The 25,151-nt window shown below is 46.4% G+C and overlaps 1 protein-coding gene and 1 non-coding gene across 2 annotated transcripts in view; one reads left to right on the plus strand and one right to left on the minus strand.

Annotated features, from left to right (window-relative positions):
* Nucleotides 1-3,321: 3,321 nt before the first annotated feature.
* On the minus strand, nucleotides 3,322-3,394 carry trnar-ucg (transfer RNA arginine (anticodon UCG)). The gene has a single exon. It is a non-coding gene; the product is annotated as a tRNA-Arg (tRNA).
* A 12,204-nt stretch (nucleotides 3,395-15,598) lies between these two features.
* The window catches only part of polg (polymerase (DNA directed), gamma), a 57,975-nt gene continuing 48,422 nt past the window's right edge, over nucleotides 15,599-25,151 (plus strand). The window contains exons 1-3 of the mRNA XM_072470565.1: nucleotides 15,599-15,997; nucleotides 17,389-17,999; nucleotides 24,560-24,755. Coding sequence (XP_072326666.1) covers nucleotides 17,410-17,999; nucleotides 24,560-24,755 — 786 coding nt within the window. The 5' untranslated portion in view covers nucleotides 15,599-15,997; nucleotides 17,389-17,409. The remainder of the gene's footprint in view (nucleotides 15,998-17,388; nucleotides 18,000-24,559; nucleotides 24,756-25,151) is intronic.

Genomic DNA, 25,151 nt, shown 5'->3' on the forward strand with positions numbered 1-25,151 from the left:
AAACAACAAGCCCCGGGGACAAACCCGACCCCACAAAAGAAACGGCTCCAGCTGCCAGAAGAGCAGCCCTACGTGTAGGGCCCCTCTCCTCCCTCTGCGGCCGAGCTCCACAAAAGCCGAAAACATGGCAAAAGAAACAGGGAACAAACAAAAATAAGAGGGAACAACATAATGTTGCTCCCTCCGGCTATCCGGCAATTACCATCCCCACCAGAGTAACATTCCAGTGTGGCTGTCCTTTAGGTCGAGTCCAACTTTTCTTGCTTGATAAAAGTCCACACCTCGTCCGGTGTATCAAAGTAATGATGGCGGTCCTGATACGTGACCCAAAGCCTCACCGGATGCAACAGCCCGAACTTCACCCCTTTGCTGTGGAGGGCCACCTTTGCCCGGTTGAATCCAGCGCGCCTCTTGGCCAGTTCTGCTCCCAGGTCCTGGGAAATGCGGATTATGCTGTTCTACCACCTGCTGCTCTGCTCCTTTTTAGCCCATTGCAGGACTCATTCCTTATCCGAGAAGCGGTGGGACCGTACCACCATGGTCCTCGGCGGTTCATTAGTTTTGGGTTCCTTGCAAGGACTCTGTGCGCCCCACCCAGTTCCAGAGGCCGAGGAAATGCTCCTGTCCCCATCAGGGTCCCCAACAACGTTGTCACGAATGCACTCGCGTCCCACCCCTACGCACCCTCAGGTAGGCCCAGAGTGCGCAGGTTTTGCCTCCTGGACCTGTTTTCAAGGTCTTCCAGCCTCTCCTGCCACCTCTTACGCAGGGCGTCATGTGCCTCCGCCCTGACGGCCGGGGCCAGTATCCCATCTTCATTATCCGAGACCTTTTTCTCAATCTCCTTGATCGCCTTCTCCTGCATTTTCTGGGTCTCAACCATTTTCTCCATTGATGCCTTCATTGGGGCCAGCATCTCCGTTTTCAGGTCAGCAAAGCAGCTTCTGAGGAACTCCAGCCGTTCCTGCGACCACTGGGCCCACGCTGCCTGATTCGAGCCGGCCGCCATTTTCTGTTCCCGCGCCCATTCCTGCCGCTTACAGTGGTCGTTTGTTTGGCCGTCCTGCTCCTGGTCCCCTCCATAAACTAATGTGGGGAGCCTTCTAGTGCCGTTCACCTGCCGATTTTCGTCGAAAAGGGGCCGCCAAAGCTTCTTGAAAGGGCCCGTTAGTCCGTTAGCGGCGGGAGCTGCTGATAATGCGACCTACCTGCGCACAGCCACCACCGGAAGTCCATACACAATATATATTAATGATCTGAAAGAAGGAACTGAGCGCATTGCTCCTAAGTTTTCAAAAGATATAAAAATATATGGAGGGACAGGTTGTGTTTAGGAAGCAGAGAGACAGCAGAAGGACCTGGACAGGCTTGGAACGTGGGCAAAGAAGTGGCAGATGGATTACAATGTGGAAAAGTGTGAGATTGTGCAGTTTGGTAGGAGGAATTGAGGCACAGACTATTTTCTAAATGGGAAAAGGCTTTGGAAATCAGAAGCACTAAAGCACTTAGGAGTCTTTCAGAATTCTCTTAAGGTTAACAGAAAGGTTCAGTTGGCAGTTAGGAAGGCGCAGTGGTTAGCACTGCTGAGTACTGCGTTGAGGACCCGGGTTCGATCCCGCCCCTGGGTCACTGTCCGTGTGGAGTTTGTACATTCTCCCCGTGTCTGTGTGGGTTTCACTCCCACAACCCAAAGATGTGCAGCGTAGGTGGATTGGCCACGCTAAATTGCCACTTAATTGGAAAAAAATAATTGGGTACTCTAAATTTATTTTAAAAAAGGAAGGCCAATGCAATGTTAGCCTTCATGTTGAGAGAGCTAGAATGTAATAATACAAGAGCAGAGATGTACTGTTGAGGCTGTATGAGGCTCTGGTCAGACCCCATGTGTAATATTGTGGGCAGTTTTGGGCCCCGTATCTGAGGAAGGATGTGCTGGTCTTGGAATGGGTCCAGAGGAGGTTCACACGAATGATCCCTGGAATAAAGGACTTGTCATATGAGGAGCGTTGAGGACATTGGGTCTGTACTCAATAGGGTTTTGAAGAGGGATCTCATTGAAACTTACAGAATACTGAGAGGCCTAGATAGAGTGAACATGGAGAGGATGTTTCCACTAGTGGGAGAAACTAGAACCCGAGGGCACAGCCTCAGACTGAAGGGACGATCCTTTAAAACAGAGATGAGGAGGAATTTCTTCAGCCAGAGGGTGGTGAATCTTTGGAATTCATTGGCACAGAAGACTGTGGAGGCCAAGTGTCTTTAAGACAGAGATAGATAGGTTCTTGATTAATAAGGGGATCAGGGTTGTGGTTAGAGAAGGTAGGAGAGGGGCAGTGCAGTGGATTAGCCCTGCTACCTCACAGCGCTGTGGTCCCAGGTTCAATCAGGGCTCTGGGTCACTGTCCGTGTGGAGTTTGCACATTCTTCCCGTGTTTGTGTGGGTCTCGCTCTCACAACCCAAAGATGTGCAGGGTGGTAGGACATGCTAAATTGCCCCGTAATTGGAAAAAATTAATTGGGTGGTCTAAATTTAAAAAAGAATTTTAAAAAAAGAACAGGGATGAGAAACATATCAGCCATGATTGAATGGTGCAGAAGACTTGATGGGCCGATTGGCCTAATTCTGCTCCTATGTGCAGGTTAGGTGGATTGGCCATGCTAAATTGCCCTTAGTGTCCAAAATGTTTCGATGGGGTTACGGGGATAGGGTGGAGGTGTGGGCTTAGATAGGGTGCTCTTTTTCAAGGGCTGGCGCAGACTCGATGGGCCAAATGGTCTCCTTCTGCAGTGTAAATCCTATGATTATATGTCTTACGGTCCTATTATGACAGGAATTGACTGTACGTAGTAAAGTGACAAAAATAATCATGTTTTTCAAATTTCCCGATGATTTCTCTCCAGGGTTGTCCGAGGGATTGGTCTCCAATATCCCTGGAGACTCCAGGCCAATCCTGGAGGGTTAGCAACCCTAGGGAGGGTTAGGAGAACCTGATTGTGCAGTGGGCATGGAATCCACAACAACTTTCAATAAAGAGAGTGATGTCAACTTGAATTTTTTTTAAAAATAAGCACAGTTAAAGGGTGAGGGAAAAGGTCAGGTTGCAGGACCAGGTGGATAGAGATGCCAGCACAGGTATGGTGACTTCCTTCTGCTGTACAATTGCAAGGTCCTGGTTTGTCCTGATGAAGAGGTTCCAGTTACAATGCATTTTAATAGGTTATTCTTTACACTGGTAAAATTGACTTTGTTTCAAAGGGATCCTGTCAATTAAAAAATAATTCATTCTTCACACAGCTTACAAAAAGTGTGTCGAAAAAATTCGACCGCGGCAGGACTCGAACCTGCAATCTTCTGATCCGAAGTCAGACGCCTTATCCATTAGGCCACGCGGCCGACAAGCAAAGTCGTGGCACCACTTTATAAAAGCGTTAAAAGGCGCTGATGCGCTCACTCCTTCCGTTCCAATTCACTTGTGATGAATCAGTGACATCGACCCGAGGTGCGCGAAGCTTTTTATCCCTTTAAAATTGTTGGGACAATATTTAACATTTCAGTGCTCAGGTGGTGTGACCAGTGTGAACAATCACCGCATTTAACTTGTGTCAGGTTAAAGCCAGGCGGCTGATTTCTCCCTGTGTATACATTTCCCCCGATAGTGCCCCCTGGAGGAACCTGCGTTCAGTGCAGGCCGTCCTCTGCAGGGAGCTGTCCTCCACTCACAGCGCCACCTGGAGGATTCTGCCTTCATTCCAATCCGGCTGTGGCAGCAGTACCATTCCGCACCAGTGGTTCCCAACCTTTTCCTTGTCGTGGCGCACCTCTCTGCTATTAAAAAAAGTTTTGAGGCACACCTCCTATTTTCTCTTGTCTTCTTCTGGGAACTTCGTTTTTAACTTCTCCCTCTCCTATCTTCTGGTTTTTTTTTATACCTCTCCCTGTCTCTCTCGTTTCCCCCAGGGTTTTTGCACCCTTTTTGAGTTTTCACAGGCACATGAGGACCATCGTCTTCAGCTCCAAGCCCCGTTGGTCAAGCGCAGGGGCCTGACCAACAGCGGGTCGCGATCAACAGCTGGGTCACGGGCAGGTGTCAGGAGGGTCGCAGAGTGATTGATCGCAGGGTTTCCAATCGTGGGAGAAGCGCCCAAGGGTCGCGACCGGCTTTTAAGAATGCTGGCCGTGACCAACTTTTAAGTTAGGAATTTCGGCCATGAACAGCCCTTAAATACGAATGATGAAGTCTTCTCGCCAGAAGTGGTGGCAGAGAGTAAGACACATGCCCGGCACGTACACTGATGTCACACATCTGTACGTCCATGCTTTCGGCGCAAAATCACGGAGGAGAGATCCCTCAATTTTATAACTGCCAACAAACAAGCAACAGGATTGTGAAGAACTGAAAATGGATCATTTTGTAATAAGGAAGAGAGCGCCTGAGACACAAAAAGGCCAGGATCTCACAACTGAATCTGCTGGAGAGAGCTGCTCAGTAATAATAATCCTTATTAGTGTCACTGTAGGTTTACATTAACACTGCAATGAAGTTACTGTGAAAATCCCATCATCCCCACACTACGACACCTGTTCGGGTACACCGAGAGAGAATTCAGAATGTCTATTTCACCTAACAAGCATGCCTTTTGGGACTTGTGGGAGGAAACTGGAGCACCCGGAGGAAATCCATGCAGAAAAGGGTGGAACACGCAGACTCCGCACAGACTGTGACCCAAGCCAGGAATCAAACTTGGGTCCCTAGTGCTGTGAAGCAACAGAGCTGACCACTGTGCTACCGTGCCACTCATGTCCAAGGCAGGACAAAGCAGTGCTGGTCTAGCTGTATACAGAGCTCCAGGGTCTCTGATGAATAACCCATTAAGAAGAAACTGAAATCTGGAACAAAGCAGTATAAAGATGATTTCTTGAAGTATAGCTTTGTTAATTGTTCCAGTGCAAATCAGGATGCAAAGCCCATTTGTGTTGGATGCTGGGGGGTACCGGTAAATGAAAGTTGGATACTATACCTTACCTTGCAGACATCTTTTCAATTCTAAACAACCTGAACATCGTATTGCAAGGGAAGGATGATGATTGCTTTCGGCACTGAAGAAATAAATGCTTTCCAATAGTCATTGAAAGTTTGGCACGTGAGAGTACAAAGCCAAAACTACTACATGTTCCCCACACTGCTACGACACATCAAAGAAAACCGTGTTAGTAAGGGAACTGTCAATAGACTGGCATGTCTTACTCAGTCACATGTGACTGCTTTGATCAACAGTTTTTGTTGCCACTTTCCAGAGAAGAAGTCTCAGATTTTTAAAGAGAAGAGGTGGGTGAAAATTCCTTTTGCGTTTGAGACCCCAGAGTCAATTATTAACTTACAGCTGACTCCAAATGAAGAGACTGAACTTCTGCGCCTCACCAGTGACAGTTGATTAAAAACATGCCACAAGTCCACGAGGCTGTCAGCATTTGGAATTACCATCTCTGAGGAGTAACCAATGCTGAATAAAACAAGCATTTTGTTGCTTTTGCCGTTCATGATGACCTACATGTACATGGTTGGATTTTCCGTCCTCATAAAGTTGAAGACAGCACAAAGGAACCGGCTGAAGTCTGCACCTGACATGCACATTGCCCTCTCCACCTGTGAATGTGATTGCTGTGAGATCGTGAAGACCAAGCAGGTTCACCTATTGCATTGTAGGTAAGTGAAAGTGGTGTGTTGTGAAGGTTGGCCAGCGTGGGTCACGAAAGTTGGCTCATTGGAAAAGTGGGTCCAGGGAAAAAATATCACCCATGATCGAATGGCGGAGTAGACCTGATGGGCCAAATATGCTCCTATATATCTTATGGTCTAAACCATACATGTAGCTCTTTCCCAGCTGGTGCATATGCAGGAGGCCCAGGATTCGTTGGGTCTTGGAGATGCCAACCACAGAGTGAAGACAAAAAATAGTTTTTGTTTAATTACATGAATTTTGAATCATTTTGAATTTTTTTCTGCAGCACACGCTGGGGGGGGGGGGGGGGGGGGGGGGGGTGGCGGTGGTTCACAGCATACACTGATCTACACACAAGATGCACTGCTGCAGCAACTTGTCAAGCCTCATCGGACTGCATCTTCCAAACCTGCAGCCACCATCACCTAAAATAAAAAGGCAGCAAATGCATGGGAACACCACTGCCAGCAAGCACCTCACCAAGTCACCTATCATCTTGACTTTGAAGTATTGCCATTTCTTCACTGTCTGCTCTGGAGTCGGTGATCCACCCTGACCAGACCTGTGTTGTACCCGGCAGGAAGATCTCTGATAGCCTCGCGCTACTCAGGGATCCGATCGCCTACGTGTAGGACAGGAGGGTGGACGCCTTGACCAGGACAAGGCTTTTTTTTTAACAAACGATTTTATTGAGGTATTTTAGGCATATAGAAAAAGTGACAGTGTACAGTACAAAAAAAAATTAAGACACAAATTACAAATTAAACATAGTGCAAACCACGGCTCTGTTCACGCACGGAACTGCCTCAATATCCTCCTATTCTCTACCCTTGCCGCCCCCCCCCCCCCCTACCCCCGCTGACGCCTACTCCTCTGCGAAGAAGTCAATAAATGGCTGCCACCTTCGGGCGAACCCTAGTAGCGAACCTCTCAAGGCGAACTTGACTTTCTCTAGGCCAAGGAAGCTCGCCATGTCCGATAGCCATACCTCAGCCCTCGGGGGCATTGAGTCCCTCCATGCTAACAGTATTCGTTGCCGGGCTACCAGGGAAGCAAAGGCCAGAACATCGGCCTCTCTCTCTTCCTGGACTCCGGAGTCCTCCGAAACCCCAAAGATTGCCACCTCCGGGCTCATTACCACCCCAGTTTTCAATACCCGGGACATGACATCTGCGAATCCCTGCCAATACCCCCTGAGTTTAGGGCACGACCAGAACATGTGTACATGGTCAGCCGGCCCTCCGGCGCATCTTGCCCGAAGAATCTGCTCATCCGGGCCACCGTCCTATGGGCCCGGTGCACGACCTTAAACTGGATCCGGCTGAGCCTGGCGCATGTTGCGGTTGTGTTTACTCTGCTCAGGGCTTCTGCCCAAATACCGTCCTTCAGCTCCCCCCCCGAGCTCCTCCTCCAACTTAAGCTTCAGGTCCTCGGTCTGCGTATCCTCAGCTCCCATTAGTTCCTTGTAGACGTCTGAAACGCTACCCTCTCCCACCTCTCCCCTAGAAACTACCCTGTCCTGCCTCCCCTTCGGCGGGAGACGTGGGAAGGATGGCATCAGTCTGCGGACAAAATCCCTCACCTGCAAGTATCTAAAGTCGTTCCCTCTCGCCAGCCCAAACTTCTCCTCCAGCGCCCTCATGCTCGGAAAGCTCCCTTCCAGGAACAGATCCCCCATCCTCAGAATCCCCGCCCTCCTCCACAGTCGATGCTCCCATGCTCCCCGGGGCAAATAGGTGGTTGCCGCAGATTCGGGTCCACACCAATGCTCTTACCTCCCCTACATGCCTCCTCCACTGGCCCCAGATCCGAAGAGCCGCCACCGCTATCGGGCTGGTGGAGGACCGTGCCGGTGGAAGCGGCAGAGGCGCCGTTACCAGGGCTGCTAAGCTAGTGCCCCTGCACGAAGCAGCCTCCATCCGCTCCCAAACCGGCACCGCACCCACCATCCATTTCCTTATCATCGCTATGTTGGCTGTCCAGTAATAGTTGCTGAAGTTTGGCAACGCCAACCCTCCTTCTCCTCTGTTCCTTTCAAGCATCACCCTCTTCTCCCACGGGGACTTCCCTGCCCATACAAATCCCAGAATAATTTTATTCAGCCTCTTAAAAAGGACCGCGGGATAAAGATGGGGAGACACTGAAAAACAAACAAGAACCGCGGGAGTATCGTCATCTTAACAGTCTGCACCCTCCTCGCCAATGGCAGCGGGAGCGCATCCCACCTCCGGACCTCCTCCCTCACTCTTTCCACCAGTCGGGACAGGTTGAGCTTATGCAACCTGCTCCAGTCCCGTGCCACCTGAATCCCCAAATATCGGAAACTCTCCCCCACCAGCCTGAACGGCAACCCCTTCAATATCGGAAACTCTCCTGCCCCCTCGCCTGAATTACAAACAAACTCGCTCTTATCCATGGTCAGTTTGTATCCGGAGAACTGGCCAAATTCCCTCAGGGTTGCCATAATACCCACCATTGGGTCCGATACATATAACAGCAGATCATCCGCGTAGAACGAGACTCTATGTTCCACTCCCCCCCCCTCGGACCAGCCCTCAGGAGAAGGCTTTTGACAGAATATCGCACACCCACATGATGGATGTGCTCTCCAAAATGGGGTTTGGGGAAGGAATTCGCAATTGGATCCAACTGCTCTACACAAACATCTATAGCGCAGTCTCAATCAAGGGGTGAGAAACAGAAAAGTTCCAGATCAAATCTGGAGTCAGGCAGGGCTGCCCCCTCTCCTCTGCTCTGTTTGTGTGCTGCATAGAACCCTTTGCCGAGTCCATCAGGAAGGATCTGGGTATAAGAGGAGTGACGATCCCAGGCAGCGGAGGCGATCAAGTTAAGGCCTCCCTGTACATGGACGACATCACCATCTTCTGCTCAGATCCCGTGTTGGTACACAGGCTCTTGAACACCTGCGACCAGTTTGAACTGGCCTCAGGAGCCAAGGTAAACCGCGGCAAGAGCGAGGCCATGTTCTTTGGTAACTGGGCCGACCGGTCCTTTGTCCCCTTCACCGTCAGGTCAGATTACCTGAAGGTGCTGGGGATATGGTTCAGAGCGGCTGGGGCGTGCACCAAAAACTGGGAGGAGTGCATTGCCAAGGTAAGACAGAAACTGGGTGGGTGGGAGCAACGCTCTCTCTCCATTGCGGGCAAAACCCTGGTCATCAGGTGTGAGGCACTCTCAGTGCTGCTGTACGTGGCGCAGGTCTGGCCCATTACCTGACCCTACGCCACAGCAGTCACCCGAGCCATCTTTAAGTTCATCTGGAGATCCAAGATGGACCGTGTCCGAAGGGACACCATGTTCAAATCTCTGGATAAGGGAGGGAGAAACGTACCCAACGTCTCCCTCATCCTGATGGCCACCTTTGTGTGCAGCTGCATCAAGCTGTGCGTGGACCCCCGGTACGCAAACGCCAAGTGTCACTACATACTGTGGTTCTACCTGTCCCCGGTGTTACGAAGGATGGGCCTGGCCTCATTGCCGCGGAACGCTCCAAGTAGTTGGACCGTGCCGTATCACCTGTCCCTCGTGGGAAAATTTATTCAGAAAAACACCTTTGACCACAAGGCAATGAAGCAGTGGTCAGCACGTAATGTCCTCAAGGCCCTTAGGGAAAAGGAGACTGTGGAGGATGTTGGATGGTTCCCTGAGCAGACTGTCAGAGTCATCTGGCAGAACGTCTCATCACCAGAACTGTCAAACAAGCACCAAGACCTAGCTTGGCTGGTGGTGAGAAGGGTCCTCCCTGTCAGATTCTTCATGTACACCCGAATTCTCAGCGCTGTCACACGCTGCCCTCGGAGTGGCTGCGGGGCAGATGAGATGGTCGCCCACCTCCTTGTGGAATGTGCCTTTGCAAAGAATGTCTGGAGAGAGATGCAGTGGTATTTGTCAAGGTTCATCCCGAGCAGCTCTGTGACACAGGACTCTGTGCTCTACGGACTGTTTCCAGGGACACACACCAAAACAAACATCAACAGCTGCTGGAAGGTCATCAACTCAGTGAAAGACGCTCTTTGGTCTGCCCAAAACTTGCTGATCTTCCAGTGCAAAGAATTGTCCTCGACCGAGTGTTGCAGACTGGCACATTCCAAGGTCCAGGACTACGTGCTGAGGGATGCACTCAAGCTTGGGGCAGCTGCCGCCAAGGCGCAATGGGGAAAGGCCACTGTGTAAGGTCTTCCAGCAAATGTACATCGAGGGGTTGGTAACCATGTAAAACCCCTCAGTCTGGGTCATTAACACTCCAATGTATAAAAGAAACATGACGATGTAAATATTTAAGAAAGAATTGTAACGTGAACAGGGAAATGTGTGGAATGTCATCCCAATTGAATGGAAGAAAGTCAAGTGACTATGTAACTTTGGAGGAAATGTACCGTCATAACAACTCAAAATGTTCTGTAATGTTTATTAGAGATTTTATGAATAAAGTATATTTTTTGGAAAAAAAAATGTTTTCACTGTCGGTGGATCAATATCCTGGGGTGTGAGTCAAAAAGGTTGTGGTGCACGGAGCTCACTTAACCAGAACTCGAATGAGCAGGTTTTTCCCAGAGGTGGAGGACAAATGCGAACGGTACCATGGAGGCCTGGCCAACCAAGCCCACATGTTCTGGTCTTGCCCCAGGCTTGTCGGGTTCTGGACAGCCTTCTATGAAGCAATGTCCAAGGTGGTGGGGATGAGGGTGGAGCCATGGCCGAGAGTGACAGTTTTTGGGGTATCAGAGCAGCCAGAACTCTTCATGGGGAGGAGGGCCGATGCCCTTGCCTTTGCCTCCCTGATCGCCCACCGGAGAATCCTGCTCGGCTGGCGATCAGCAGCACCACCCAAAGCTGGCTGACCTATCGGAAGTTCTGCAGATGGAGAAGATTAAATTCGACATCCGGGGGTTGGAAGAAGGCTTCCACCAAGCATGGGAACCATTCACCCAGTTGTTCCAAGACCCGTTTGTAGCCAACTGCCAATAACCCAGAGAAAGGGAGAGGGATGCCACTGGACAACAACAACCGCAAACGAAAGGGGGTGGGGTAGATAAAGAGCCATGGAGCCCAACCATGTCCAGCAAATAACACAATACACAGCGTCACGCCAACCAAAAGGGGACAGGGCATAAGAGCAGATGAGGGAAGAGGGCACGTCAAATGACTAGAAGGGAAGAGGGGTCAGGAATAAAAGGGGGAGGGGGTGGCAGGGGACCCAGCTAGAAATTAACACCAACCGGAGAAAGTAAAACAAGCAGCTGTAACCGTTGTAAATTATGAAAGACAACTGATGTAAATAATGGAAAACGACCGGTGTATATATATTTTTGTTCTCGATGTGTGTTCACGGTTATCTTTGTTCTGTACAATGTGAAAATCCTGAATAAAATCATTTAAAAAATGATTAAGAAAGGTAACTCACCACCACCATTTCAAGACAACGATTAGGGGCAATAAACGCCAGTGATGCTGATATTCCACGTATCACGAAGAGTCCCCGGCTCCGCACAGAAAGCGATGACAGACTCCACAGCGAAACCACTGGACGTCTCCACACAGGGAACACAGAAAGTGTCCACAGCGAGACCACTGCACGACTCCGTTGAGAGCGCATAGACCGACTCCACAGAGAGACCACCGCATGACTCCACACCGGGAACGATGCCAGACTCCACAGAGAGAGCGATACAAGCCTCCACAGCGAGCTCATTGACAGACTCCACGATGGAAGCAACGCAAGACTCCAGAGCGCAGTCCTCGCATGAACAAGACCATGAAGGTCTGGCAACCTTATCTGAGCAACCAGCAGCAGACGATGGAAGTCTGCCACGCTCAAGTGCACAGCAAGTCGACTATGACAGTCTACCACGCTCAAGTGCACAGCAAAAATACTATGACAGTCTACCCAGATTATTTGAGCCACCAGAAGAAGACTCTGACAGTCTACCCAGCTCATCTAACCGACAAGAAGACACTGAAGGTCTACCCACTGTATGTGCGACAAGTGACAAAGGCTTCACAATTCCCTTACAAGATGTGCGACATCTCAGCGAGACTGACAGATCTCAGCTAGTATGTGCAGAGGCACTCAACAATCAAAGTGAGGCTACGAGTGACTCCAGTGAAACCACGTTAATTCAAACCTCATCTACTCGAGCCTCTCCACAAGAACCTGAAATGACTCCAGACGGGGAGCATCAAGAAACCAAAGGTGATTCAGGTGAACCAGAAAGGGCTCCAGACGGGGAACATCGACAAGCCAAAGATGATTCAAGTGAACTGGACATGACTCCAGACGGGGAGCACCGAGGAATCCGAGACAGCACGCTCAATGAAACAGCAGATGCCACAAAGGAAACTGACACAAGTAACTTTGCGAAGGACTCGAATTCTCCACTCGGTGTGGTCATTGAGCGCAACAAACACGAAAACAAAACCTACAAAAAGAACAACAAAGACAACAAGAAGTGTACCAGAGGCAACAAACACAACAACAAGCACGTCAATAACAACTGTTATGGGCCAGGCGTTTTCAGAACCCCAAAATGTATCATGGAGTTCAACCAACCTCTCCCTTTAATGGATTTGTTGCTTTTCCGAGCACGCGGCTTGTTCCCCAGGTGTGATATTACAATTATGGACACGTGATTTTTAAACACAAAACAATGTTTATTCTATGAACTCAACTTAATCTTTTAAATAAACATTGGATCCCTTAACACCCCTTACTTCAAAGATAACCCTGAAAATAATACACCACTAAATAATCCCTCAAAATGTTCCTTCAAACATCCAAAAGGCTTCAAACCTTCAAAACAGTAATACACCAGTCACAGTTAATATATATATTTTCTGTTTTATGGCAGAGATATATATGCTTGGTTGACTTCAGCTCCAGGACCTTGCTTTCTTCCTTCAGCTCTCTGGAATCACACAGACACAGCCAAGCTGCTTTTTCAAACTGGCTTCTCCCTTCAAGCAGATCACAGCAAACCAGAACTTCTCAAGCTGCTGTCTCAAACTGGCTTTCTCCTTTTAAGCAGCTCATAGCAAAACAGCCAGGCACTTTTAAACTGCTCTCAGCAAAACCAGCCAGGCACCTTCCACACTGCAAAACCAAACTGCAAAATGGCTGACCTGAGCTGAGCTCCACCCACTCTATGACATCACTGTTTTCTTAAACGTACATTGCTTATACATCCAGTTCTTAAAGGCACTCTCGCATGACACAACAATGACAACAACAATAGAACAACAACTGGTACGACATGGTAAGACTCTGCCCATAAAGGACAATGTTACTGCTCAGCTCAGAACAATGGCGAGAGTGCAAACATACCATGGCATGTCAACGCATCTTACCAATTCACGTTTGCTACACTACGGACAAGCAAATCAGCTTTCAGGAAAGATGTCATCAAGAATTGCTACCACAAGCATAAAAAAAAAAGAGTCCACCTCAGACAATGAAGTGATTTGACCATTTGAACACCTCCTGATGACTTCTTGGTTACGTAAACACAGGAAGACTGACGGCGTTCACAAGGAAATGACAACATCAAAATCGAAAACAAGAAAGCCACTCAACATATAAATTCATGAACTTTGGACTCATAACTATTATTTGGTATTGTATAATCCTCAACATCATCATAACTATTATTTGGTATTGTATAATCCTCAATGTCATCATAACTATTCTTTGATCTTGTATCGTCATCACAGTAATCATAACTTGTACATGTCATCACTTACTGACCTGTTTTTGTTCAGTTTTTCTTTAACACTGTACAGAAAATATGTAACACGAAAAAACGGGGGATGTGGTGATATGCATCACTGTAAGTGCACAAGGGGTTAATGTAAATACCCTACGACTAAGTAAACACTAGAGGGAGCACCAGAGACATCATGACATGCAGACATACAGCTAATGAACACATAGAAAAGGACACTATCAATTGGCAGTCAAGACACACAGAGGTGACACTACCACAAGGGGGCATTACACAAGCCATATATAAGGACAGGACACACATGCTCTGTCTCTTTCCACAGGCGACACTTAGAGAGTAGGACAGGGGCAGGTCATAAGCATCATACCCATCACGTGGCTTAGAGCAGACTGGTTAGTTAGACTGAGTTACTATAGCAAGATTAGCAGGAGAGTCAAACTCATAGAGAACTGCGCGAATGGTTCAATAAATCACATTGAACTGTGTTATCCCAGAGTACATAACACAACAGTGCCAATCATGATGCCCTAACTTAAAAAAAAAACTTCTGCCTTTATTCGGTCCGTATCCCTCTATTTCCTCCCTATTCATGTATCCCTCCAGATGCCTCTTAAATGTTGCTAATTGCCTGCTTCCAGCACATCCTGTGGCAGCACGTTCAAGGCACCCACCACTCTCTGCGTCAAAAACCTATCCTGCACATTGACCTTAAAACTTTCCCCCTCTCACCTTGTAATTGACACTTCCACCCTTGGAAAAAGCCTCTGACTATCCACCCTATCAATACCTCTCAGAATTTTGTAAACCTCTGTAAGGTCCCCCCTGAGCCCCTATCTTTCCAGTGCAAACAATCCTAGTTTATTCAACCTCTCCTCATAGCCAACACCCTTGGGACCAGGCAACATCCTGGTGAACCTTCTTTGCACTCTCTCCAAAGCTTCCATGTCCTTCTGATAATGTGGTGACTAGAACTGCACACAATACTCCAAATGCGGCCTAAACAAGGTTTTATATAGTTGCGACATGATTTCCCAACTCTTTCACTCAATGCCCTGGCTGATGAAGGCAAGCATTCCATATGTCTTTTTAATCATCTTGGCCTCTTGTTGCCACTTCTAGGGAACTGTGGACCTGCATGCCCAGATCCCTCTGTATGTTAATGCTCCTAAGGGTTCTGCCATTTACAGTATAATTCATACCTAAATTTGATCCTCCAAAATGCATCATCTCGCATTTGTCCAGATTAAACTCCATCTGCCATTTCTGTGCCAAAGTCTTCAATCTACCTATATCCTGTTGTATCCTCTGACAAACCTCAGCAATATCAGCAACTCCACCAATCTTCATGTCACCTGCTAATCATCTTACTAATCAGACCATCCAAATGTTCCTCCAGATCATTTATATATACTACAAAAACAGAGGTCCTAGCATTGATCCCTGCGGAACACCATGAGCTATAGATCTCCATTCAGAAAAACACCTTTCCACCGCTACTCTCTGTCTTCTGTAACCAAGCCATCCCACCCTGAACCTGAATCCCATGTGATTTTAGTTTTTGTACCAGTCTGCCATGTGGGACCTTGCCAAACGCCTTACATCCACATCCATAAATTACATCCACAGCCCTTGCCTCATCAGTTTCCTTTGTCACCTCTTCAAAAAACTCAATCAAGTTGGTGAGACATGACCTTCCTCGTACAAAACCATGCCGCCTGTCACTAACTAGTCCATTTTCCTCCAAATGTGCAGACATGCCTGTCCCTCAGTATCTTTTCCAAAACCTTCCTCACCACCGATGTCAGGCTCACCAGCCTATAATTTGTTGGATTGTCCCTGCTTCCTGGACTGGACTCTTAACGTTAACTCTTTTCTCTCCTTACAGATGCTGCCAGACCTGCTGAGATTTTCCAGCATTTTCTCTTTTGGCTGCAAACTCTCAGCAGGTCTGGCAGCATCCAACGGAAGAGAAAACAGAGTTTTAACGTTGACTCATTAACCTGTTTAATTTTGCCTTCACAACTTTGCATTTCCACAATTCTCTCCCTAACCTGTGAAATGTTTGAATTGTGTGCTCCACAGTCCCGTAGATGGCAGTGTGGCGAGAGGCTCTGAACACATTATCCCCGACCATCATTTCCTTTTCTCCTTTGCGTTCAGGCAGAAGTGTTGCGATTGTGCGTGTGTCCAGGTGTTGGTTATAAGTTTGGTTTCAGGGCAGGTGTGTGTATCACTGATCCTGTGAGGATCACATCAGCGGACACAAGAGAAAAGTCAGACTGATCACAGAGACCCATCGAAGCGAAGCCTTTATTCTGCAGTGTTACAAACGACAACATCTATAAGTTTAAACCAACACCCCCAGTGTCGCAACGTTGCCTCCCAAATTCGTAACGTTTTCAACGGGTGCAATGAAAAATAATTTATAGTCAATGGAATGCATTTAAAAACAAAATCACCGAATTCCCAACTTTTATTGCAGGAGCTGGCCAAAGCAGCGACTTCTCCAGCAGGCAGTTGAACTGTGCAGGATTCGGGTATGTACGTTTTGCCTCGAATTACATGAGGGATTTCGCTTAAACTCGATGAGGACGCTTTTATTTTGCACAGAAGGTGCCACATTCAATCCGCTTCTCTCAGGACTGGATGGAGCATTATTGCAGAGGGTAAATGTGGGAGGGTTATGGACAAGAGGGGGATATCATTGAGGGGGGATTGGGAATGGGTGCAGGATATCTGGGGCAGTGTTGGAAAAGGGCAATCGGGATTAAGGAGGGGCAAATGAATGGTCAGAACCTGGGGTCGACGCATGTTTTGCTCCTAATTGCAAATGATTTTCAAACCCCAGTAACTAATCACACCCTTTATGCCAGGAGGCTTCAAGAGAAGTGGGACAATTGGCTTTATTTTGGGACAAAAATATTATTGGTCTCTAGCCTTACATTTTAGGACGGTTCAAAATGAGGACTGTAATCCAAAATGTGTCTGGGAATGCTAAATAAGCTGAAGAAATTTATTGACATTTGGGATATGTGAGATTGATCAAAGCTTGATAAAATGCCTTGAATATTCTCATGTTTATGAAATCTATCATCCCACAGTGTAACCTAATAAATCATTGCTGGGTCCACAGCTTAATATGTTTATTTTGACCCCGTCTCCTTGTGTCATTCATCATCCCCAGTTATGAGGAGGTGCAGAAGACTAGCATGACACCGCCTGGAGTAATCATAGATCATAGAATATATAGTGCAGAAGGAGGCCATTCGGTCCATCGAGTCTGCACCGGCCCTTGGAAAGAGCACCCTACTTAACGCCCACACCTCCACCCTATCCCAGTAACCCCACCTAACCTTTTTGGAGACATAAGGGCAATTTAGCTTGGCCAATCCTCCCAACCTGCAACATCTTTGCACTGTGGGAGTAAACCGGAGCACCCGGAAGAAACCCGCGCAGACACGGGGAGAACGTGCAGACTCCGCACAGACAGTCGCCCAAGCCGGAATCGAACCTGGGAACCTGGAGCTGTGAAGCAACAGTGCTAGCCACTGTGCTACCGTGTTGCCCTATCAGTCCACTTGCCAACCACTCAGCTCCTCTTTTCTTCTGTGGTATAAATTGTTGTGATGGTTTGAAATTGGTCACCCTTGCATTTGTCTTGAACACAAAAAAAGCTTTGGAAACATGTCTGTTATCAGCATTATTTTTAATTGTACCATTGATTCTCCATTGAACAGTAACAGGGGGCAAAGATGCGTAAAGATCATTCCAACTGCAGGTCAATCAATTTGCCAAGTAGCAAGGAGACAAAGCATTTTGATCACTTTCTGTTTTATATTGCTTTTTGTTCATTTAATTTGAGAATGGAATGATGTGAAGAGTATAAAAAACTATTCACTTTGAGCCCTTTCCCAATTTTGTATCACAGGAATGATGAGAGAGGGATAGAATGAACCATCTGTTACTGAAGAGGACAACACTAACAGTGTTCCTCCCAAAATGGAGGGCCGCCATAGGAAGATGGGCCAACACCTCTACTGCACGTTGCAATCCAAAGGAGTGTCCCGATCCCGAGAGAACCCGGATTCGTATGAATCCATTAAATATCCAAATGCTGTCCGTTGGACTCCATCAGCAGATCTTTGGAGATAACCAGGCTGAGGACTCGGAGGAGGCAGTCCAGAAGAGCATTGAACACCTCAAATCTCATGACCTCTGGGACAAGGAAACCTCAATACTGCCCGATGTGGAACTGCAGCTGCCCAAAATGTACGGTAGCAACGTTGATGAGCATTTTCGTATTCTTGCTCAGAAGCAAAACCTCCCTTACTTGGAGGCAGCCAATGAACTCCTACAGTGTGACCTCCCTGAGATGCCCTCAGAGTGGACCTGGGCAGTTGGCTGGACAAAGTATGATCCTGGTGGACAAGCTGAGCCTGTGGATTTTCCTGATGACAAGGCACTGGTGTTTGATGTGGAAGTCTGCATGTCCGAGGGTCAATGTCCAACATTAGCAGTAGCTGTCTCTTCAAGTGCTTGGTAAGAACTTAGACACAGATGAGCAAGAGAGGAATTTTATGCTCTCTGGTAGGAAATAAACCTTTTTCTACTTTGTAGCAGTTCTTGGTAAGCCCATCATTATAATAATCTTTATTGTCACAAGTAGGCTTACATTAACGGTTCAATGAAGTTACTGTGAAACGCCCCTAGTCGCCACATTCTGTCACCTGTTTGGTACCCAGTGGAGAATTCCGAATGTCCAAATTACCTAATAACACGTCTTTCGGACTTGAGGGAGGAAACCGGAGCACCCGGAGGAAACCCACGCAGACACGGGGAGACCGTGCAGACTCCGCTCAGAGAGTGACCCAAGCCGGGAATTAAATCTGGGACCCTGGCGCTGTGAAGTCATAGTGCTAACCACTATGCTACCATGCTGCCCACTTTATGCTACCGTGCTGCCCACTTAGTTAGATACAGAGTAAAGCCTATAACCTTCAGTCTTGGGAGAACTTTGTTTCTTGCCAATTTAGTGCTAATTTGAAGACTTTTTTACACAATGAGCCTGTGCCCAGTAGGAGCTAGATTGGGATTGCCCAAATCATTTCACCTAGGATGCTTGCAATCAATGAAGAAGACTTTCATTCTTCTGGGAAAATGCTGGAAAAACCCAGCAGCATCTGTGGAAAGAGAAGCAGATTTAAAGTGATGGGTCTATGTGGGTCTTCTCCACAGCTCTGAAGACTAAAAATGTGTTTCTCTCCACCGATGTTGCCAGACCTGTTGAGATTACCCAGTTTTTATTTCAGATTTCTAGCATCTGAAGTATTTTGCTTTTTTTTTTATATTCGCTCATGGGAGGGCCAACATTTATTGTCCATGAGGGGCAGTTAAGAGTATTCATTGTTGTGGGTCTGGAGTCGCATATACACCAGACCAGGTAAGGATGGCAGATTTCCTTCCCTAAAGGACGTTAATGAACCAGATGGGCTTTTATGACAATGGTTTCATGGACATGATTAGACTTTTTTTCATTCCAGATTTTTGACTTTTTTTCATTCCAGATTTTTATTGAATTCAAATTTCACCATCTGCCATGTCGGGGTTTGAACCTGGGACCTCAGAGTATTCTAGGTCTGTGGATTACTATTCCAGTAACTATAGCACTATGCCACCACCTCCCCTGTATCAATTTCCTTCTTTATCAATTTGGTTTTGAGAAGTAATCAGGAACAATTGATTAAAAGGTCAATTCACTGTCCCACCCACTTATTGTTTTTTAAATTTTTTTAAATTTAGAGTACCCAATTATTTTTTTTTTCCAATTAAGGGGGTATTTAGCGTGGACAATCCACCTGACCTGCGCATCTTTGGGTTGTGGGGGTGAAACCCACGCAGACATGGGGAGAATGTGCAAACTCCACACGACAGCGACCCAGGGCCGGGATTCGAACCCGGGTCCTTAGCGCTGCAGTCCCAGTGCTAACCACTGAGCCACATGCCGCCCCGTCCCACCCACTTATATGGGACCCTCACCTGATAAACAGAGTGACAGGCAGGGATTTTGCTAGCCATAAACTGGGTGGGCGATCATTTTAACCTGATGTCCACAGTGGCCAAATGCTGACATTCACTGTCTAGCTTTGTCCAGTGCTGTTTGGAACTACTCATACTGGGAGATCTGTCATGGTATGTTGCATTTGGCGATGAGTTTCCATGACTAGCTATGGGACGTGTACTGTGTGAAGTCCCAGACTCTTCACAGGTGACTGGCCACCTGCCTACTGGATGTATCACACATCTTGCTCATCTCCAGCTTCTGAGCCATTGTCCTATAAAGCTGTTGGGATTCATCTGCCCCATCCGCCATTCCCGGTCTTTGTGCACTATGAAGGGGTGATCACCCCACACCACACCAGCTAAAGCTGATGGGTCCCTCACTTAGTTATCCACAACTGCGGAGTTGCGATCCTGGGCTGTGGCAGCTGATGTGCACAACCAGCTGCTTGGAGGTGAGAATTGCGGGGCAGGATTTCCTCTACCCACACATCCTTTTTGACATTGTTGTACGGCTTATCAGGAAATCAAGTGTACCAACCCTACATATACCCCTTGTAATTAAAGAATATACATTTGGTGGGGGTGTTTGACTGCAGACAATGCCCAAGGTTTTGTACTCCAGGAAGAGTCAGCGTCCTGAGAGGCAGAGAAAGTAAGGCCTTGGTTACAATATGTGATGTGCAAAGCTGCCTTGTGTTCAGACTGGATTTTACTATTGCCTTGGGGCTGTTGCTTCACAGCGCCAGGGTCCTGAGTCCAATTCCCGCTTGGATCACTGTCTGTGTTAGACGTTTTAGTTACTGTTGTATGAAGAGTCAAAAGTCCTGTTCCTTTTCACCAAACACCATTTATTTCACTTCCACAGCCTCTGCACAAAACTCTTAACAACACATCACCTGACCCAGGGCCACCTGAAGCCCTTTTACATATCAGTGTCAATCATTGGATACTTAACATAAATGAGACAACTAATTGCAATGTCTCTTAACGCATTACTTAACTCTTAACCCATTACTTAACAGTCTCCCCTTCCTTGGACAAAAAAATAATTAGGTGAAAACAAAATTTCAACAAACTCAAAAACACACATGCAATTTCCCCCCTTCTTTTTTTTTCATTTTTGGAAGAAAAACAAAAGTCACAGAAACAGGCGCCCTTCATTAACAATATCCAAAAGTTAAATTTCTGTCAATGTCTGACATATATAAAAGGCCATATCCACCGCAAAGCTTAACGCGTCAGCAGCCAAAGTGCTTTTGACCACTTTCCTTATTTTCTTTCTTTCCCACACAAGAGGGAAACATTTACCATTGTTCCCCAAGAGGAAAATTATAAAACCTCCTGTGCTTGAAACCCCATCGAGTGCCTAAGGTCACCTAAAACCGGGAACCTCAAAACACACTCTTGCATTTTTAGTTTGGTCAAACGTTTTATTTGCTCTTATTGTGTCTTCACTTTGAGATCATTCATTTTTGTACTCAACTCTAAGACATCAAAATTCACGTCCGGTCTAGTCTGTCTACCCAACCAATTCAGTTGCCCAATTAAACTTCGCAGTTGCTCTTTTTCCATCTTTGAAACCATTGCATCTTTTTGTGAAACCCGGCCATGACTAATTGCTATTGGGCTGATGCTTTCCAAATAAGATTGCTGACATAAAGTTGCCCCAACTTAGTCTGTCCGATTTCCAATCCAATATATTTAAAAGCACCGGAAGCCTGACTTCCGACCCTGAATTCTTTCCTCAAACCAGAGATTACAAAAGCTTCAAAATCACTAGCCCCACCCCACACAAAGTATTTGACATGCATCATAAAGATGCCAGAAAGGTTTTCTTTTTGGTGCCAGTAAAGCATTACTGGATCTGCTTTCAACTGGTAACAGCCTAACTTTAACAAAACTGACCTTACCGAAAAATACCAGACTCTTGATGCAACATTTAAACCGTATACACATTTGTTCAACTTCCAGAGTACCCCTTCTGTGTTAGCTGCTTCTTTAGGAGGACGGAGAAAAATGTTTCTCTGGAGCTGATGCCTCTGCAAGAAGGCAGCTTTTATATCTATAGATTTGCATTCCCATGCCTTTGTGGCTAATAGAGTCAAGAAGATCTTTAAAATTAAACCTTTCCTGCTGTAGGTGAATCTACCCTTAAATCCTGAGCTTCTAAGCTTTCTGTAAATCCCCTTGCCACAAGCCTGGCCTGTGCCTTCTAAGTTCCACCTGGAAGAACCTTTTCCGTGCAAATCCATCTGTGGGATAGAGCTTTGTCCCCTATCCGGTACTTCCGTGTATGCCTCAAATTCACTCCAAGTATGCAGTTCTTGCTGTTTAGCATCTTTGATAAATTTTCATCTAATTTATTGGAAGCCACCAAAATCTCACGTGCATGTGGGCTTCTACTCCTATTAGTATTCGTAGGCTTACTCATGTTCCGAGACCTTGATAAACTACGTCCCCTCTCCCGCCTGGTATCTCGTTCTATACTGCTACTGCTTGATCTTTCCTTTCTGCTGTGGGATGTCCTTTCAATAGTTCTCGACCATTTCCTGCGGACCTGTTCACTAACCGATGTACTATCTGAACTGGCACTGCGTTTCTGTGCCCTCCATTTTTGAACTTCATGTTCCCAATCCATTGTCTTAACTCCCTCCCCTGAATGCTGTACATTCAACCAATGTTTATACTTTCCAGTGGCCTTCCCTGCTCTACTAATAACAGTTGCATCCTTCCATTGACTAGACCCTTCAGGCAAGTATGTCACTTTTGTACCAACTTTTGGTAGTTGTCCTTTCGGAAAAATGGCCTTATCCCAGATCTTAAGGTCCATGGCCACAATGTCGTTAAAATCACTGGCCAAAGGTAGGGTTACTATCGGTCGTGCTGGTGACCTTCTGTACTTCCTACAAACTTCACAGCAATCACTAACCTGTTCTATCAGTTTAGTATAGTCTTCATCCCTTACCCCTGCATCCTTTAAGAAAATTTTCAGCCTCCGAGGAGACGGATGTGCAAATTGCCTATGCAGTTTTAATACAATAAGCTTTTGATCAGCGAAAGTCCCATTTTCAACTGCCATTAACATATCCTTAACCACTCTACTTGAAATATTATTTGTCAGTAATCGAATACAATAGTGTCCCGGCTGTGTAAATTGTAAGTTCATCGTCTTTCCAAAAACTGTTGCCTTATCCTGTTCCATATCCAGTTTCATGTGTGCTTTCTTCATCGACGGTCTGCTCAGAAGCAAAAGCAAAGGTATCTCACTTGATACAACATCCGTGCTAATGAAATGATTCACTCTGGCAATATTGCAAGGGATCATCACTCTTTTCAGCGACTTCAGAGTATTATCATCCCCAAACCTGAAACTTGTGGAACTTTCAAATTCCTTAACCTTGTTATGACTTTCAGCATTCAAGGAGTCCAGGTAACATTTTAACCAGTCAATTCCACACACAGTAGATGTGCAGCCACTGTCCAATACAGCACAATTGAAGGTTTCTGCAACCAACACCCTCATTACCGGCGTAAAACTGCTTGTTAATAGGACAATGTCTTCTCTCTGAACACTATCTTTTTCCTCTTCTGACTCTTCCATGTCATGTGTCGCTTCAAACACTCTATCATAACGTTTTGGACAGTTGAAGACATAATGGTATTGAGAGTCACATCGAAAACATCTATTTATCATGCCCCGTGCATTTTTGGGGTTCATCTTCCTATTGTAAGTTCTAACTGGGATTCTGTCTTCATAATTTCCTTGTCTCGATCTCCTTCTATAGTCTTGGGCCCTGTTCATAGCCATACAATTTCGCCATCCTGTTAGTAGTGTATCTTCCATATTCTGCTTTATAGCAGGCTGACCTATTTGAGTCATCAGAGCATTCGGAATCAAATGTTTCCCCAGAAACTTCTTTAAAGCTTTTGTCATCTGATCGAATAAGGTATCCTCATCCGTAAACTGAACTCCTTTTAAACCAGGAGCCTATCCATGTTGCTCACTCTAGCACAGTCAAGTAATTTAAAGGCCAACACAGACTGTGGAAATTCCAGGTTGTGTTTCTGCAGCCTTTTATATAGTCTGCCAAATTCCATTACATAGTCTTCCATGGAGAATTCTTCTATTTTCCGGAACTTATCAAAATCCGACCATGCTTCATACGCACTTAACAAGTCATCTTTCTTGTAAATCTTATCCATATATTGTAATAGAGCCTCCAGACCTTCTTCTGAGTCTAACTCTTCCAATTCCAGCTCAGAAAACACTTGTTTTGGATTTTACTGTTATAAGGTAGAGAAAGAGCTAATGCCATACCTTGTTTTCTCTTTCCCAAGGCAGTTACCTTAGTCCACATAACTACTGCACTTCTCCATTGGTCGTACGATTCCCTTTCAGAAAATAAGGGGGGATAGTCATATCCAGCCATCTTTATCCTGGGTTCAGCCATATATCCCTTTTTTTTTTCCTTCTCACTCACTCCTTGGTTTGATCAGGAAAAGTTGTATCTTTCAAACCTTCACATTTGCACAGCAAATGTTACCATTCTTAGACGTTTTAGTTACCGTTGTATGAAGAGTCAAAAGTCCTGTTCCTTTTCACCAAACACCATTTATTTCACTTCCACAGCCTCTGCACAAAATTCTAACAACACATCACCTGACCCAAGGGCCACCTGAAGCCCTTTTACATATCAGTGTCAATCATTGGATACTTAACATAAATGAGACAACTAATTGCAATGTCTCTTAACGCATTACTTAACTCTTAACCCATTACTTAACATCTGTGCGGAGTCTGCACGTTCTCCCTGTGTCTGCGTGGGTTTCCTCTGGGTGCTCCGGTTTCCTCCCACAAGTACCAAAAGACGTGCTGTCAGATGAATCGGACATTCTGAATTCTCCCTCTGTCACCTGAACAGCCGCCGGAATGTGGCGACGAGGGGCTTTTCACAGTAACTTCATTGCAGTGTTAATGTAAGCCTACTTGTGACAATAATAAAGATTAATTATTTTGTTGATTTATACCCACTCCTTAGGTACTCCTGGTGCAGTAAGCGTCTCATTGAGAAGCGTTACACCTGGTCCAGTCAGCTGACCCTGGCTGACCTGATTCCCCTGGAGACCGCTGCAAATTCAACCCGTCCGCAGAAAAGTGAATGGCCAGAGAGACTGGTAATTGGCCACAATGTCAGCTATGACAGAGCAAGGGTCAAAGAGCAGTACTTGATGAAGGTGAGTCAGCTCACTGATAAATGTTCTTCACTCAATTTGCAGCATGTTCTGTCGTCGCTGTCTTCAGAATGAGACATTGATGGCAGAAGATACTGGAAAGAATCTCGTGAAAGGTCGTACGTGTGCTGCCTGGACCAGAAAGAACCAAGGTTTGATCTTGGATTGTCCTGAGCACTTGGGCTGTGGTTACTCTTACTAACCTTAGCAGTCCTGATCCAAAGAGGGAGAAAAACAACATTCTGGGTTTCTGCTTCTCACTGCTGTGAGTAAAATGTGTGTTGTCAAGTGAGGGAAAAATAGGAGCAAGAGTAGAATATTCGGTCCCTAAACCTGCTCTGTCATTTAGTTAGATCATGGTTGATTATCTATCTCAACAGCATTTTCTTGCACTATCTC

This window comes from Scyliorhinus torazame, chromosome 12 (genome assembly GCF_047496885.1).
Source record: "Scyliorhinus torazame isolate Kashiwa2021f chromosome 12, sScyTor2.1, whole genome shotgun sequence".
Lineage (NCBI taxonomy): Eukaryota > Metazoa > Chordata > Chondrichthyes > Carcharhiniformes > Scyliorhinidae > Scyliorhinus > Scyliorhinus torazame.